The sequence below is a fragment of the Ursus maritimus genome, unplaced genomic scaffold (assembly GCF_017311325.1).
Source record: "Ursus maritimus isolate PB19 unplaced genomic scaffold, ASM1731132v1 scaffold_8, whole genome shotgun sequence".
NCBI classification, from domain to species: Eukaryota; Metazoa; Chordata; class Mammalia; order Carnivora; family Ursidae; genus Ursus; species Ursus maritimus.
Genome location: NW_024426996.1, coordinates 51,251,020 through 51,268,006, shown reverse-complemented (window position 1 = coordinate 51,268,006; position 16,987 = coordinate 51,251,020). Strand labels below are relative to the sequence as shown.

The 16,987-nt window shown below is 45.3% G+C and overlaps 1 protein-coding gene across 3 annotated transcripts in view; it reads left to right on the top strand.

Annotated features, from left to right (window-relative positions):
* The first annotated feature begins 1,507 nt into the window (after nt 1-1,507).
* The window catches only part of FAM114A1 (family with sequence similarity 114 member A1), a 67,513-nt gene continuing 52,033 nt past the window's right edge, over nt 1,508-16,987 (top strand). For 2 of the 3 annotated variants that reach the window (XM_008701400.2, XM_008701399.2), the window contains exons 1-2: nt 9,375-9,525; nt 10,283-10,638. In XM_008701400.2, the coding sequence (XP_008699622.2) occupies nt 10,291-10,638 (348 nt within the window). In that variant the 5' untranslated portion in view covers nt 9,375-9,525; nt 10,283-10,290. Of the gene's footprint in view, nt 1,582-9,374; nt 9,526-10,282; nt 10,639-16,987 lie in introns of those variants that run through there. The other variant, XM_040625220.1, reaches the window with a different exon arrangement.

The window sequence follows — 16,987 nt, the reverse complement described above, 5'->3', positions numbered from 1 at the left end:
AAACCCTAACATCTTTCCTACATCATATGGATAAAAGTATGTGCAGTAAAGTATGGAAAGATGGGTGGGAAGGATACACAGCAACCTCAGGACAGGGGTCACCTTCAGGGAAGGCGGAGCTGCAAGGGAAAGGATTTCCGACGTATCTTTAACATTTTTTTTTCTTTTAAAAGAAAGTTCTAAAATAAATGTGACACAAAGTTGTTCAATCTACCTATTGTCATAATTTTCTCTACTTTTTTCCTTACACAAATAAGTACTTGAAATATTATTCTCTGATTTTCTATATGATTTAAAGACTCTGGAATTTTTTAAATGAATAAAGAATTTTTAAGTTGCAAAAAGTAAGAGTTTTTGAAGTAAAACCTGATGGGCTTGGAAGCAGCCGCAGTTAAGTAAAAGGGCATAATTTGCAGTCAGCCCCGAAACTTGTTGCTAGAGTTGCTTACTTGATAGTCTTCTATTGGAAAGGTGTGGTTTGGGTCAAAGGAGAAAAGGAAACCAGCCCTTAAAAGGGAACGTCTGATTGAGCTCTGGCCATTCGGCGCAGCAGGGAGGGCAGGTGCGGCAGGCGCAGAAGTTCCATTCACGGTGCCTGTGTCCATGCTACGCCCAAACACACCTGTCGTACCTTCTTTAACAAAATTTGCTAACGCTCAGAATTGCAGAACTCGGAAAGAATCACTGTTTTTAAAATTGTATTTTCCCTAATATATATAAACACACACACACACACACACACACAGATGTATTTACAAGAAAATATTTGCACTCTACATACGCTTTTTGTAAACTTCCTCCGGTATCGACTTAGAATTTGGCGATGGCCTGCCTTCTTTGCCTGTCAACAGATCAAATGGATAGTTAATAATTTTTAATGGCTACAGCATACGCGACTGTTTGAGGCTGCTATAATTTACTTAACCAATCCTTTATTGTGGGTCGGATTATGTCCGGGTTTTTGCGGGCATAAACAACAATAAATACCCTTGTACATACATATTCGCACATTTGACTGTTTACTTAAGACAAATTTGCGGATGAGGAATTCCTGGGCCAAAGCTAATGCTTTTGGATTTTGATTCACATTTCCAAACTGACCTTCTAGAAAGCGTTTTTGTTTAGCTGATCGGTTTTAAATCAGATTGCACTCCCTCGGGCAAGGTAAGGAAAAGCTCTTGAACGCACAATCCGGGCATCGTAAACTCTTGCTGAACTTGAGCGACGCCTTTCAGGGGAACTGCCCGCGGGGTTTTCCGGGCACCCTTAAAGGCAGGAAACGGGTGCGGGGAGCCCCGAGGCCTGCCCCAGGTCGGGGTGGCGCCCTCCGGCTCTCCCCGCGGGCACAGAGCGGGAAAAGCCAAGTTTCCCAGGGAGGATCCCCGCCCCGCCGCTCGGGCTCCAGCGCCGGCCGCACGCGGGGCGGGGCTCCCCCCGGGCCGGCGGCGGGGCGGGGCAGCTCGGCCGGCCTCCCGCGTGTCCCCCTCCCGGCCCGCCCTCCGGCCGCGTCCCCGCCGGCCTTGCCGACGTGGCGGGGCGGGACCCGCCGGGCGCTCCCGCGCGCACTCGGCCGCCGGAGCGGTAAGAGCCCCGGGCACCCTCTCCCCATCCCCTTCCCCTGGGCGGGCGGCGGAGTGCGGGGACAGCCGCAGCGGGGTGGTGGGGAGACCCTGCTGTCGCTCCTTGTCCTGGCCTCCGAATTCTGCCCGCTGCGTTAGTGGGAAGCCATCCGCAGGGACTTGGCACCGGGCGCGGGACCCGGGAGGACCGGACCTTGGGGCGAAGGTCCGGGGAGGCGCCGGCGGCGCGGCCGAGGGCCCTGCGTGGGTGCGGGCGTGTGAGTGTGTGTGTGTGAGTGTGTGTCGCTCCGGGTCCACGCTCATGCACACACCCACACGCCCGCACTCGGGGTCTGCCCCCTCGGCCGGCGTGAACCTCCGCGGAGCCTGCCTTGTGCTCTCCAAGTATCCGGTCCCGGCACCAAGCAAGGCTGAGAAAGTTCTCCCCGTGTCCCAGGTCCGAGTCAGAGGCAGGCTACAGGGCCCCCGCCGCCGGGGGCACAGAGGGAGTGGGTCCCCATAAGGCGAAGGCCTCTATCCCGGGGTTTGCCTGCCGTTGGCCTCAGAAAACCGGAGCTCTGGCCTTGACCTCCCACCCAACTTCATCATCTCTCCTCTTGCAGCCCAGCTTGCTCTTCCACCTCAGCCAACACCCTAAGCTAGTACCACCTGGCTTCACAGCCCCCGGCCGAGCCTACCCCCAGCTCCCCAGGCCCCACCCCTCACCCACTGTCTCCTTTTCTGCCCTGGAATCTGGTGAGTGTTTCCAGCCATGTCAGATCAGGCGCCTGAACTTCTCTGCCCTTTCCTGGAGCAGAAAGACATCTCTGTCCGTGCTGAGGGCTGTATATCTGTACCCTCTTAATCCCATCAGTTCCCATCCTGAACGTTAGGGGTACGAGCAGGTGGCTTCTAAAATCGATGTCTCTTGAACCCCAACCCGAGGTAACCGAGGAGACAGCCTCTCTCCTCAGAGGCCTCTTTCTGTCCTCTTTTCCTCCTAATGCCCTTTCCAACCTCACCCATATTCACCCCCTGCTCCCTCCTTCCTTTCCTCTGTCAGAGCCTGAGCTCGGGAAAGACTTTGATAACTCCTTACATTGTAAGCTTTAAGCAAAGGAATGAAACTTCCAGGGTGGTATTTGAAACACAAGGGAGCCAGTGCAGAAGGAATTTGAGGGTGACAGGGAGCCTTCTAGAATACCAAGGATTCAGCCCATATAAGTAGCCATTTATTTGTAAGTCTGGCTTATGTCAAATATTCTTTCTTTTGGACCAATATCAAACAATATGTTTCAGTTCTGTAAACATCTGAGGGTCAGAACCCAAGCTAAGTGCTTGTTGGTAACAGTCCTGGAGGAGGAGGAAATGACACAGACAGGTACTCCTTATAAATGCTGTAGAAGTCCGTGCAAAGTATCACGCAGACACACACCAGCATCTTCCACAGACAGAGCAATTAATTCTTGGGAAAGGAGTGGGGGAAATTAAGGAAAATTGTAGAGTAAAAAGCGACACTAGACATGGAGAAAGGAATAGGAGTGTGCCAGGCAGTTGAAGGCAGGGCGGCCCAGGCAGAGGAAGCCGATAGGCAAACGCGAGGTGGGAGTGGTTGCAAGCTGTGGGCACTAATGCAAAGTCTGCAGAGGCGAGAGCGTAAGGTGTCAAGAGTTCCAAGAGGCGGATAAAGAGATCGGAGCTGGACCATGAGGGACCACAGATGTCATGCAAAGGTGTTTAAGCTAATGGTTTTTATTTATTTTTTAAGATTTTATTTATTTGCCAGAGAGCACAAGCTGGGGGAGTGGCAGGCAGAGGGAGCAGCAGGCTCCCAGTTGAGCAAGGAGCCCGATGCGGGACTCGATCCTAGGACTCCAGGATCATGACCAGAGCTGAAGGCAGACACTTAACCGACTAAGCCACCCAGGTGTCCCAAACCTAGTTGTTTTTAAACAGGGAAGCAAATAGGTCCCATCTGTGTTTCAGAAAAATACATAGGAGACCGGTGGAGGCTAGATGGGAGGAAGCAGGTTGGGGCTTCATAGGCAGGAGCTCTTAGGAGCTGATTAGCCTCTCATCCAGAGTGTTTGTTCCTGTGCCTCACTGTCCAGCCCTTTTTAAAATTGGGAGCAGTGATTTTACCTAGGGTGTCGTGTTACCAAATTCATATTTTGCCAAATGAGGCCATTTAAAAAATATCCGTCCGCTGCACTATTTCATAAAATGAAAGATTTTAATACCAAGAAAAGCATGGAGGCTAAACCTGCAAGATGAAGTCAGTCCTTTAATAAATTTAGGTTAATGAAAAACTTGAGATCTTGTCCTGATTTTCCTATATCATCATGGACTGGTCCCAGCCCTGCAGTCTTTGGGGTTTGGGAACCAAGTATCCAGATCATTTTGTCCAGTCTTACTCTGCAGAGGAGGAAGTGAGGAAGCCCAACAGGAGTGAGTTGTGCACCCACAAGGAGATGGTGGGACCAGAGCATGCCCTCTCCACCTCAGAGTACCGCCCCCCCCCCGCCCCCAGCCATCTGCCCTGCCAGTCCTCTGTACTGCCTCCTGGCCGGGCCACGTTCATCCCGGTTTTCTAGAGTTCACCCCTGATGCGGGCCGTTGGCACAGACTCTTATCCCATCATGCCAGAGTATTCCTATCAAAGCCACTGTCAAGGTTCTCCTTCGCACGAGGTCAGTCTAATTCCGGCACGTCTTTCCCTTATTTGGTGTGCCGTTTTATATCCTCACTTAACCATTGCATGTTAGCTTGAAGTGGTTTCCTGGACCTTCATTGACCAGGGATAACATGAAAACAGATCAGTCATTTTCTGAAGGATAGTAGCCATGTCTTCCGTTTGAAACTTATTTTTGGAGCCCATGACGTTGCTGCTCCCAGCATAATTCTGGGAGCATTTTAGGTGATGAATGAATTTACTCATGAAAAACTAACTTATTCCCAGCCCACAAAGGCTCCTTTATATGCTACTCTTCCTCTCCTTGGAGTTTTCTAAAGAAGCCTCCTTGTTTCTGTGGGTTGAGTTTCGCTAGCATCAAAGCCACAAGACAGGCTGCGGTGATGCGTGTTTCCAACCCTACCTCGGGAGAGATTTATGTCTGACTGCTTCTGGGACACCCAGGCCGAGATGGGGACTGTCCCAGGAAACAGCATGTGTCACAGCTGTCGTCCGGGTGGACTCCAAAAGTCACTGTGCCCAAACAGCCGTGTGTCTAGGACAACAGTTTCTAACGGTCTCAGATACAGGGGCACAGTCTTGAAACTGATTTCATCCCTCCTGTCACAACCCCCAGAGGAAAGGAAGGCCTACCAGAACAAACAAAGAAGATTTGGGGGTTTGGTTTTGGTTTAGAGAAAATGGAGACCTGTAACAGGTAAAAGTAAATAGAGATTAAAGATACAGTTAAAGTAGGACTGAATATTCTGGTGAGCACTTTTATTATCAAACTGATGTACAAATACGGTCTCTGAAATGTATAAGTAGTCTGTAAATATTTTTAACAGTATGGGCTCAACACCTTACAGCCGATTTGGGGTATTTCTGAAGGGATGGCTCCCTCTTGCCGGCTGAATGCAGAGCAGTTGCAGGGAAAAGAGGTTTGTGTCACAGCCAAATTTTCTACAGTTAAGGCAAACGGATCTGAGGCAATTTGACCCTCAGCTGGTTCTTAGAAGCTTGATGAAGTCCGTGCTCTCCACCCTTCAGGGCCTCTGGCAAGGACTGCTCTAGAGGCAGGACTCAGCTAGCCCAGTCAGGCTTTGGGGTGCTCCCGCAATCAGAGCATAACTAGAAAATCTCTATCTCAAGGAGCGCTAAGCTGCTGTACTCAGTATCATCTTACGCCCTGGGAGTAGAAGGTCAGATCGCACCTGTACACGACTGCTCGCCAATCCACATATCGTAAGCATTTCCCATTTCACCGGTGAGAAATGGTTTCTAATATCCCTTGTGCTAATTAGCACTGACTAAAGAGGGTGTTAGTGAAACCCTCTCTAGAGGGGGACACCCAGTTACAGATTTTGAATGCTAACTGAATAGGGCACCTCAGATGTGAACCATCCACCCCTCGGCTGCAAATTTCACCTACGCTGCGCGTGTGTCACACAATAGATGCTGGAGTATTTCCGAGCACATTATGAAGGGCATGGCGACACATCTGGGGCAAAGCATAATCAGAAAGTGTCCAAAATGCTTTTTATTTGCCTGTGAATGTTTATTATAACCAGGTTTATTCTCACGTCCCTGCTTGTGGAAAAGTGAAATAGTTTGGAGTGCCTTAGAGTCTTGACAAAGAAATGAAACTAGCAGACAGTGCCTATGACCAGCTACTGATGAATACGATGAATACGAAGTGGGAACGGAGTGATGCCGGAGCATCATTTATTCACGGACCCATTCTCCTTACGCCCCTAGGACCCAGGCGAGGCTAGGATGAAAAAGAAAAATGTTCAGGTCATGGCAACCAAGCAATGTTCTAGACCGTGGGTCAGCAAACATTTTTGTCAAGGGCCAAACTACCTTTTCTGTACAGTGGCCTTGTTTCCTTCTTTACGGTTTCAACTAGGCATTGGCCGTACTCATTGACAGTCCATTTCCCACCTTAAATGTCCTCAACTTTTATGCCAGCTAAAGGGAAGTATGCATTTTTTTGCCTTTCCCACCTGTAGACTTGATTACAGGAGTGATATTACTGAATTCGAGGATTTTTGTATAGAAGGACATATTCTAACTTAGTTCATTGGGAGGTGAAGGAAGAAGGAAAGACAATGTGGATCATTTGGAACCATTTGCTGTAAGGTAGGTCTTGGGTAGTAAACGGGCTAAAGGCATTTTCTGCTTGCTTTCATTTCAAATTACATTTTTAAAAAATTTAACTCCAATATAGTTAACATACAGTGTTATATTAGTTTCAGGTGTACAATATAGTGATTCAGCAATTGTAGACATCACTTTGTGATGATCACAGGTGTCCTCGGTAATCCCCATCTCCTGTTTCCCCCATCCCCCACCTCCTCCCCTCTGGTGACCATCCGTTTGTTCTCTATAGTCAAGAATCTGTTTCTTGGTTTCTCTCTCTCTCTCTCTCTCTCTTTTTTTTGTTTTGTTTTCTAAATTCTACAAATGAGTGAAATCATATGGTATTGTCTTTATCTGACTGACTTATTTTGCTTAGCATGATACTCTAACCCCATCCATGTTGTTGCAAATGACAAGATTTCAGGATTTCCTTCTTTTTTCTGGCTAAGATAGGTAGATCGATCAAATCGATCTTACATCTTCGTTTTCCATTCATCTACTGAGGGACACTTGGGCTGCCTCCATAGTTTAGCTGTTGTAAATAATGCTGCTAGAAACATAGCGGTACAACTACAATCCAGTCATCATACTACTGGGTATTGACAAGAAATACAAAAACACTAATCCAAATTACATTTTAATTTTAAGTCTCCAAAAATATCAATAGAACAACACACATGCTCACTGAGCTTCCCACTATGATCAAGAAGCCGTGTTGAGTGCTATATCAAATACGAAAATAAGATAAGGAAGACCCTTGTCTTCACAGTATTTATAGTGCACTATAATAGGAAAACCCTCAACACCTCTAACCAAGGTGAGACAGACACAAAGCACTCTGGCAGGTCAGAGGAAGAAAAATAATACCCAGTTGGGGAGAACAAACAATGGAGGCAGTGGTTATTTTAACTGGGTCTTAAATGTGTGAAAAACAGCATATTGAACCAACAGCCGTGTGAATGTCAGGCATTGTGTAGATACGACATTGTCTCGTTTTGGAAGGGATCAGTGGGAGTAAGGCTGGTGGGGTCAGAGTGCAGACGTGCTTGGATGCCAGCTAAAGCTGGTGGCCTCATCTCAGTAGGTGGGAAGGCCCTGAGGATGTAGGAACAGGATGGGGAGGGCTGAACCCAGTGTTGAAATCATCAACGTGAACCATGTGAGAACCTGAGCTAGAGGGGTGGCCGTGAGGAGAGAGGTAAAAGATAAGACATGAATTCTGAATCAAGAGCTTCTCGGATTTGGGCAATCGGCGAATGTGAGAGGAGAGGCTGGTGGCACTGCAGATACAGTTCTGATATGGTTCATTTTCAAAGTTAGATGTGGGTTCAAATCTCAAATCTGCTTACTGAAAGTGTGACTTCTCAGCCTCAGTTGTCTCATCTGTAAAATGGAGATTGTAATATCTAACTCACAGGACAGAATACATGTAAGGAGACTGCACTTAATAGGCACTCAGTAAGTGATAACTATTGATGTTATATATTCCTGAGAGAGTGAAGGTTTAGTTAATGACAGCCCTGAGGTTTTAAGCCTGGGTTATTGGGGAAATCTAGGTACCATTAAAAGAAACACAAAAGTCAAGAGGAAGAACGAGTATTCACAGTAAGACAACAGGTTTCCATTTGGATGGGAACAGATGTCCAGTTGGCCATTGGAACTACTTACCCAGAAGTAGAATATTTTTTAATATCAGTGTTATTAACATGTAACCCTATAGATTATATGTATTATGTATACTCTTAATATATTGAGATACAATTCACATACGACAGAATTCACTCTTTGAAAGTGCACAGTTTAGTGGTCTTCGGAATATTCACACAGTTGTACAGCCATTACCACTAATTTTAGAACACTTTCATCACATACCAAAGAAATCCGTACCCATTAGCAGTCCCTACTCATTCCCCTTCCTTTCAGTTTCTGGAAACCACTAATTCATGTTCCATCTCAATGGAACGAGGTAGATATATTTGAAACTCACAACATGAGAGTGGTGTGTGAAACCCTGAGAAAGGAATGTGATCACCAAGGGAGACAGGGTAGCACAAGCAAAGGCAATAGTCAGATAACCTTGGGGACGGCTCTGTGAGGGACCAGAGTACATGTGTGTGTGATTCTAAGCCTGTACTCCATGTAGCCAGTATGTTAAGTGGCTTCTTACATACCGTGGCTTTAGCGGCAACTTGAGGTTTGACCAATTGGTAAATCTCAGGTCAACAAAAATACCCGCTGATTTGACTGAGACTTGCCTTCTGGTATGGTGCGAACACTGTGTTTTCATGCTAGCCTAAGAAAAGTATCGTCTCGAACTAGCCTTGTAGATCTGTGCCATCCAGTAAGGTAGGAGCTGGCTACGCGTGCCTATGTAAAATGCAAACATAAATCATTTAAAATTTAATAAAATTTAAAATGTAGTTGCTGGAGCGCCTGGGTGGCTCAGTTGGTGAAGCACCTGACCCCTTGATCTCAGCTCAGGTCTTGATCTCAGGGTCGTAGTTCAAGCCCCACACTGGTCTCCATACTGGGTGTAGAGCCTACTTTTAAAAAGTTGGGGGGGGGGAGGAGCACCTGGGTGGCTCAGTCAGTTAAGCATCTGACTCTTGATTTTGGCTCAGGTCATGGTATCGAGCCCCACATCAGGCTCCACGCTCAGCAGGGAGTCTGTTTGAGGTTCTCTCCCTCTCCCTTTCCCCTTATCCCCACTCTCTGTCTCAAATAAATAAATCTTAAAAAAAAAAAAAAAGTAGTTGCTCAGCTGCACCAGCCACACCTCGCACGCTCAGTAGGCACACGTGGCTGTTAACTACGGCACTGGACGGTACGGACTTAGAGCATTTTCATCATCACAAAAACTCCTGTTGAGTGGTGCTGTCCTACATGAAACAAAACTTGCAAGCTTCGTAAAGAGTTTCGGCTTTGTAGATAATTTCACAGTGGTGACATTCCGCATTTGACTTAATACCGCACTTCTTTCCCTTCCAGCTCCTCCTGTGTATCCCTGTGTAAACTGTTGTCCAAACAGAGCCCAGGCCTTCACCAGCCGGTGTCCAACAAAGCACACTTACATGTACATGTGTCTCTTTCTCAATGTGAATCTCTGATGACATTGCAAAGCTAAATGTCAAGTCGTTTTTGATAAGCTCTCAGGTATTTTCTATGCTTATTCTTATTATTGCTACAATTATAATTAATAAAGTGATGTTAAATAATTTCACAGATACAAATACTCCTAGTTCCCATATACATATCCCCACATACCAAGTAAGAGATCCATGGAAGTTTAGAGCTAGTGCTGTAGGGCTGTATTAGTTTCCTATGGCTGCTGTCACAAATTACAAGAAACTTAGTGGCTTTACAACACAGATTTACTCTTCTTACAGTTCTGGAGGTCAGACGTGCAAAACCAGTTTCACTGAGCTAAAGTCAAGGTGTTGGTAGGTCTGGTTCCTTCTGGCATCTCTGAGGGGAGCATGGTGTCCTTGACTTTTGCAACTTCTAGTAGCCACCCATATTCCCTGGCTCGTGGCCCCTCCTTCATCTTCATCACCCCAAGATCTGCTCTCATCACCTTCTCTCTGTCATCAAATCTCCTGCCTTTCCCTAAGGGCACTTATGATTTCATTTAGGACCCACCCAGATAACCCAGGATAATCTCCCCATCCCAAGACCCTTAAATCAACCGTATATGCAAAATCCCTTTTTGCCATGCAAGGTAACATTCACAGATTCCAAGGATTAGGCTATGGATATCTTTGGGGGCCATATTTCAGCCTACCTCAAGGGTACATAAAGTTCCTTACTGGTAGATGAAGGTTTTCCCCTACCAGATGTAATTATTGGGGCTTTGGAATTAAAGTTTAACAATGCAGATTAAAGCAGAAAGTGTTTGTAATCGTGTTGACAGATAGTAAAATGTCTGACGATGCCGGTGACACCTCAGCCACTGGAGACAAAGCAGAAATTGCCAAGATGCCCGAGACTGAGTTTTCACCCAAAGACACAGACACACACTGTGAATCAGCTATGATTTCACATGAGCCGACAGCAGCTGACGCCAGGGGAGACGGGCACGAAAATGCCACCGTCCAGGGTGCAGAGACCACTGACACTGGGCACCATGAGCAGCCCCAACGCACCAGTGCCACGGAGCCCCCCCTCAATGGAGAAGTGACTGAGGACGCCCTTGTGGAATGCATTGACTCCGTCAGCCTCGAGGCAGAGCTTGGATCTGAAATATCCCTGAAAGAACAGCCTAACCCGGTAGGTGTGGCTCCTTCGATTCAGTTCAACCTACGTTCTTATTGATTCGTGCCGTGGGCACAGATCGGGGTATTTGCTATGCTTACGGGGATCGGGGGGCATTCAGAATATACTGTGACATCACCTCTGTCTTCAAAAGGCTGTTGTGCAGTGAGAAAAGGTATATATGAGAATAATTGGTCATTCTAATATTTGCGTTTGGATAATTGTGGTAATAATAGTAATAGCCACCGATGACCGGCTATGTCCTATATGCCAGGCACCCCACTAGCCACTTTATAGGTTGTGTAATTCACCCCATCCCACAGTTCGTTGAGGTTCTCAGCTGGATATTAGGAACCATAATCTGTAGACGAGGCAATCCGGCTCAGAGATAGCAAGCAACCTAGTGAGATATTAAGCTACTTGGTAATAAATGGAAGATATTGAGATATTGAACATAATGAGTCCAAGTTATTAATGAGCCTGATTCCACTGTAAACAAATCAGTGTTTCTTTAATATCACTTAAATTTTAACACAGAGTTATAAATCCATGTGGGAATCTTAAACCTTCAGATCACTATTTTATCATCACACCACCTTCCAGAGGACCAGAGGCAGAGCATGTTTCTGGCCCCTTCCCTTGGGTGCCTGCACCTGTCTTTCTGGGGGATAAGATAGACCAGTGTCTCCCAATGGGTACCTTGTACAACAGTATGACCGCCGAGCTGGGTTTTCTTGACATCTTCACCTTCAGTCACGTGGGGGCTGGTGGGAGTGGAGAGGCGTTCGGCGTGAAAGGAAGCGGGCCGCTCCCTTCCAGTCCTGCCTTCCGGAGTGATGGTACGAGATGGGGAATTGGGGTTTCCCCTCAGTCAGGCCCCAGCCCTGCTCCTTGGAAGTGGCCCACCGTGGGTTACCTCCCTGAAGGACTCTACTGCATGCGATGGAGGGAGGAAACAAAACAGGGAACCAGGGGGCCTGGCTTTCCCCCTCATACCTAATATTAACACTGTTAATTTGGGCAAGACACCTAATTTCTCCATGCCTCAGTTTTTCCCTCTATAAGATGAAGAATTTTGCCCATGAATAGCACTAGGTATTCTTCTGACTAATGTTTTGTGATTCTTTTATTCAAAATTAGGCTCCTTGTGCCTCAGTTTCCTCAAGGGGTTTGAGTTTTAGAACCGTTCTGAGGGGAGGTGGACTTCCTCAGAGAGGAGAGTGTTTCCCATGACCAGAGATATTTAAACAAAAGCAAACAGTGGTTTTGCAGGGATGTCAGGGAGGGGATCTGAGAACCAGCTGAGAGTTTGAATGAGATATGGTAAACATACAGGCCCAGTTTCGAAGTCTGTGAGTTCTAAAAGCTCACAGACTCTTCAAAGCCATCCATGGACCCCCTAAGGGATGAAGCACTCCTAGACCGGAGATTCTCAACTGTAGCCGAACATTTCAACCACCGGGAAAGCTTTAGACAACGCTGATGCTGTAGTAGTCGGTTCTCCAGAGAAACAGAGCCAACAGGATATATATTGAAAAATCCTATAGCTATATATACCTGTATACCTGACTCTGGAACCTGTTTTTCCCGCACGCTTTCTATTGTGGGAAGCATTGATTCTCAATTCTTATCATAAGTGCTACGGTTAATAAATATCTGTACATTAAGAAACCCATATCTTGGCCACGGCATTGTGACCTGAGATGACCTAAAGAACTACACAAGTTCCACTAATTCAAAATATATACGCTCCTGATGGATAGATTATACACTCCAATTGCAGACTTCTAATAAGGAACACGAGATTGCTAATAAAGGTAGCACCACAAAAAGTCCATATGGTCCTACATATCTGCCTTCTTAATTTTTTGAGCAAACTGAAATAGTCCTACTTTTGAAAAGCTCTTTATAAACCTCCTTCATGCTACAGGGTTAGAGCCAATTAGCGGACAGATACTGCCCTCCTCTCCCTGCATGACCTTGATAGTTTCCAAGGACTTGGAAAAGAGTATTTCTTCATCATGAAGCATCCCAAAACTATCTGGATGGAAGTGCAAATATTGGCCACGGGGTTGGGATGGTGGCTGCGGGTGTATGTGTGTGGCATTGCGCCGGGAGCTCCCATGAAACCAAGTTGTGGGGGGAATGCCCGTCAGTATGTTTGTTCTAAGGAGGCAGAAAGCCAATACGGCTGGTGGAAGGGCCTCTCAGGAAGAAGAGAGCTCTTCCAGGTCGTATTTAAACCCTTCTAAGTAGGTGCAAATTTAGTCTCTTTTTAAAGATTACCCAGAGAAGGGGGTTCTACTATTTCTCTTGGTAATTTATCCTTTTACGTCTATACAAGAAGCCGACACCGCACCTTGTCTTCAAGCGTTGTTCATTTGCTCTAGTTTTTTGCCTTGTTGGATATTTATGAGAAATCCTTTTGCAATGATGAAAACAACTATTTTTCTCTTGATCTAGAAGAGAATTAATTCTAAAGAAAACTTTGAATCAAAAGTCCATTTACAAGTTGACTTTATGGATCTTGAGCACAGGGCCCCTGAGGAATGGCAGGTCCAACAGGAAAACAGCCAAGCTCAAAAGCCTACTTGATCCCAGGCATATCTGAGCCTAAAAGAATCTCATTATCCCTTTAAACAAGCTTCTGTGGGGAAATGCCTGCTTTGTCAAAACAAAAACAAAAAACAAAAAAACCAGCAACAACAAAAACAAAAGGACTGGCAGAACAGCCTTTGAGAAAGGATAACCCATCATCTTCTAGGACACACTAGATTCTGTGATAATGCGCTTAAATGTGCATATAGTTTTTCTTTAAGTGGCTTGTATCTGCATAGTCACTTTGGGTCTGTGTCCCCTCAAAATCCACCCAGTGGCTGTAACCTGGCGGGTAGGGTGGTATGACTAGGAAGGGGAAGAGGCCAGTGGTTCTGCCAGCTGCTGGGCGGGCACTTCTGCTTTGAAGGATCACACCACTCACAGTTTATGCACTCAGAAGCTATCTCTGTCCCTGGTGCTCCTTCAGCTTCTTGTCCATTATGATGTACAGACTAGAAGCCATTGAGTTGAGACGTCCTGCAGGATCTACTCTACAACATCCATGGAGAAGGCCCCCAAACTCATTTGAACATTGGAGCTTAGACTCTTGAAGGCCTCTGCCAGCCCCATGATACCACACGTTATGCCCAGGAATCTGAGTGGTGCAACTGGCTTCAGGATGCCTACGGTCTAGTTGGAGAAGGGAGTGTTGTATACAAGTAATGATAGCATATCGTATAGTACTAGACAGGGCAGACGCACTTAAATCAATCTTCAGGAGTCAGGGACATCTTCAGCCTCAATTTAGAGATGTTTGTCTGGAGTGCTAGTCAGGAGTGACATTTATTTCCAGAGATTTTCTGGGAACTTAATTATAGACTGGCCTATCAGCCCCTACAAGATCCAGTCTAAATCAAATTTCCCTAAGTTCTTAACACCAAGAAATGTTACCCAGAGTGGAAAAAAAATCATCTCTACTGTTCAACACCAATATATAAGGTCAATTATAAAAGTAAAGAATTCCAATGTTATCACTAAAGGTACTCACAGAGGAAAATAGAGACTACCACTGGTTAGTTCTCTCCCTAGAAAAGGAAAAACAGAATGTATAAGAGCCATAAAATTGCTGCCAAGGGAGACAAAGAAGAGTGAACATAGACCAAGACACACAGATGGCAGATTTTTGCCTCTTAAATGAGTAAGTCGAGTTCGCTTCTGTTCTTTTTGAGTATTTCCCCCTTTAAGCCTCTTCCCCATGATGGCACTCAGTGTTTGACTTTGGTGGATGCTGGTGCAGTTTGGCCATCTAGGGCACTACTTCCTAAATCTGGTGGCGTATTGGAATAACCTCGGGTTATTGTTAAAAATTCAGATTCCTAGGATCTACACTGAGATTCTTATTCAAAAGATCACGGTGGGAGCTAAGACTGTATTTTTAATAAATTCCCCTAGATGATACTTTTGTAGTCAGTCTTATGGACCAGTGTTTGGGAACTACTAATACCAGGACACAGAAAGAGCTAGTTGGGGCATCGGGTGAGATTGAGAAGATGGCGAGTTCAGTATTGAACATGCCATGGGACATCCAAAGGAAGGCATTTTGTGGGCAGTTGGTTATAATAGCATGGAGTCCAGGAGAGAGATTTGGAAGCCATTAATACTTGGATGTTATTTAAGGAATGGGACTGGGTGAGATTGCCCCCAGTGTTATATGTAAATAAAGAAGCACAGAGGCCAAGGCCTTGGCCCTGGAAGGTTCCTGTCCCTAAGCCAGTTTGGCTCTTGGATTCTTTTTGATAGGCTGTGGTAGCCAGAAGTTGAGATGGTGAGGGTTACCTCTTTTCTTCACGATCTTTTCATCACATTCTATAAGGGAAATCAAATCACAAATCACATTGTACCACACTGACATTTTAAAATTGAACATTAATTAACCGGAAAACTAAAAACAGTTCACGAGAACTGTTTCTCATGTAGGCTTGAGAATGTCCCGTTGTTCTGTCCTTTTGGGTGCTTCGACCACCACCGTGAATGAGTTTCACTCAAGACAAATGCCTAGAATTCTAGAGGCAGATTTTCTTCCTTTAGAGCTGTAATCAAAAAACTAGAATTCCCCAGAGTTCAGAGCTGGATAGAACCCCATTTAGCACAAGGCAAAAAACCTTTTTATGCCCTGTTCATAAAAAGATAGAAAGAGGCTCTAAAATAAATTTACCCATCTGTAACTCTTGAATACCTTTAATCTCACTGTGTAGACCCCCTTTCAGGTATTCAGAATGCTAGTTAATAGTTCACTATGTCTACTAGTTAAAACCCACTTCTGCAATTCAGTATGCTAGCTAGCAAAGCATCAGGTGTTAATAAAGTGACAGATAATAGAAATGCTCATGATACATGCCTCTGGAGGATGGCTTTCCTGATTAGGATGCCAGCTGACCACCCTGAACTATGCATATTTTATTGGAATGCTGGAAACTCTTGGATTGTAGCTTAATTAAGCACCCCTCATAATATCACAATATGCATTTAGAAACTTCCTAAAGTAAACTGAAATCATCAAAATAAAAGATGGGCCAAGAAAGTAAGAGTCAGAAGATAGGGCATGGAAGCCATGAGAAGAGAGTAGTTTAAGAATGGAGAAGTGGTTAAGCTGCAGATGCTAGTGAAAGGTCACGAAATAAAGTGACTAAAGGAAGCCACTGTGACATTGACGAGAATGGTTCCATGCAGTCGTGGTAGCCATGGGAGAGTCCTGTGGCAGGTAGAGGAATGAAGGGGGCAGGTGCGGATGGTGGGCACGTCTTGTAAGAGGTGAAGAAGCGGGAAGTAGAGCAGACACCAGATAGGTTTGAAAGAAACATTTTGTCATTTTGATTTTCATTTGTTCGTTTTAAGGTGGAGGAATCGTGTCCATGATTGAATGTGGGAAATAGCAGGTGGAGAAAGGTTGAAAAGCCAGGAGAGGAAGGAAGACCAACCTACCCAGGTCCAGTGGGGTTCAGGTGGAAGTGATCATTGTAACTAAGAAGATGACATCATTTCCGTAATGCTAGAAGGGAAGGAGGTAATCGTGAGTGGGGGTGCAGTTAAGTTAGATTTGTGTTTCAATGGGTTTTTGGTGTAGGCCAGTGTCTGTTTGTGCATAAAAAGGACTACTCATGGGGTGCCTGCGTGGCTCAGTTGAGTGTCCGACTCTTGATTTCGGCTCAAGTTATGATCTTAGGGTCCTGGGATCAAGCCCTACGTTGGCCTCCGCACTCAGTGGGGAGTCTGCTGGAGATTCTCTCCCTCTCTCCCTTTCCCTCTGCCCCTCCCCCACCTCTCTCTCTCTCTCAAATAAATTTTTTTTAAAAATTAAAAAATAAAAAGGACTACTCAGACTTTTAATTTTGTTTAAACAATTAGTGTTCAATATATAAAGGTTATAAATTCAAAAATGCGACTCTTCCAGGCTTTATAGTCATCTCACAAATCTTACTCTATTTGGAAGTCTAGCAAAATTGAACAGGCACTTTCAAGGGACTTTTGATGAATGGTTGGTCCTTTTTACCAACTTGAGAATGTTCAAATACTTTAAAACTGTGTCTATATGAATGTAATATATTCAGTTTTCTTTTTTAAGCACCTCATTTATCTACTCAAAACCTTGCTGAGTGCATAGGAAGTATTATAAACCTATTAAATTAAATTATAGATATGGACCTAAAGATTTATTAGATATTATAATACCATGCATAAACTTAGGACGATTTCAACTTAAAATCAGAAGTCTGATCATTTGGGGCACCTTGGTGGCTCAATCGGTTAAGTGTCTGCCTTTGGCTCA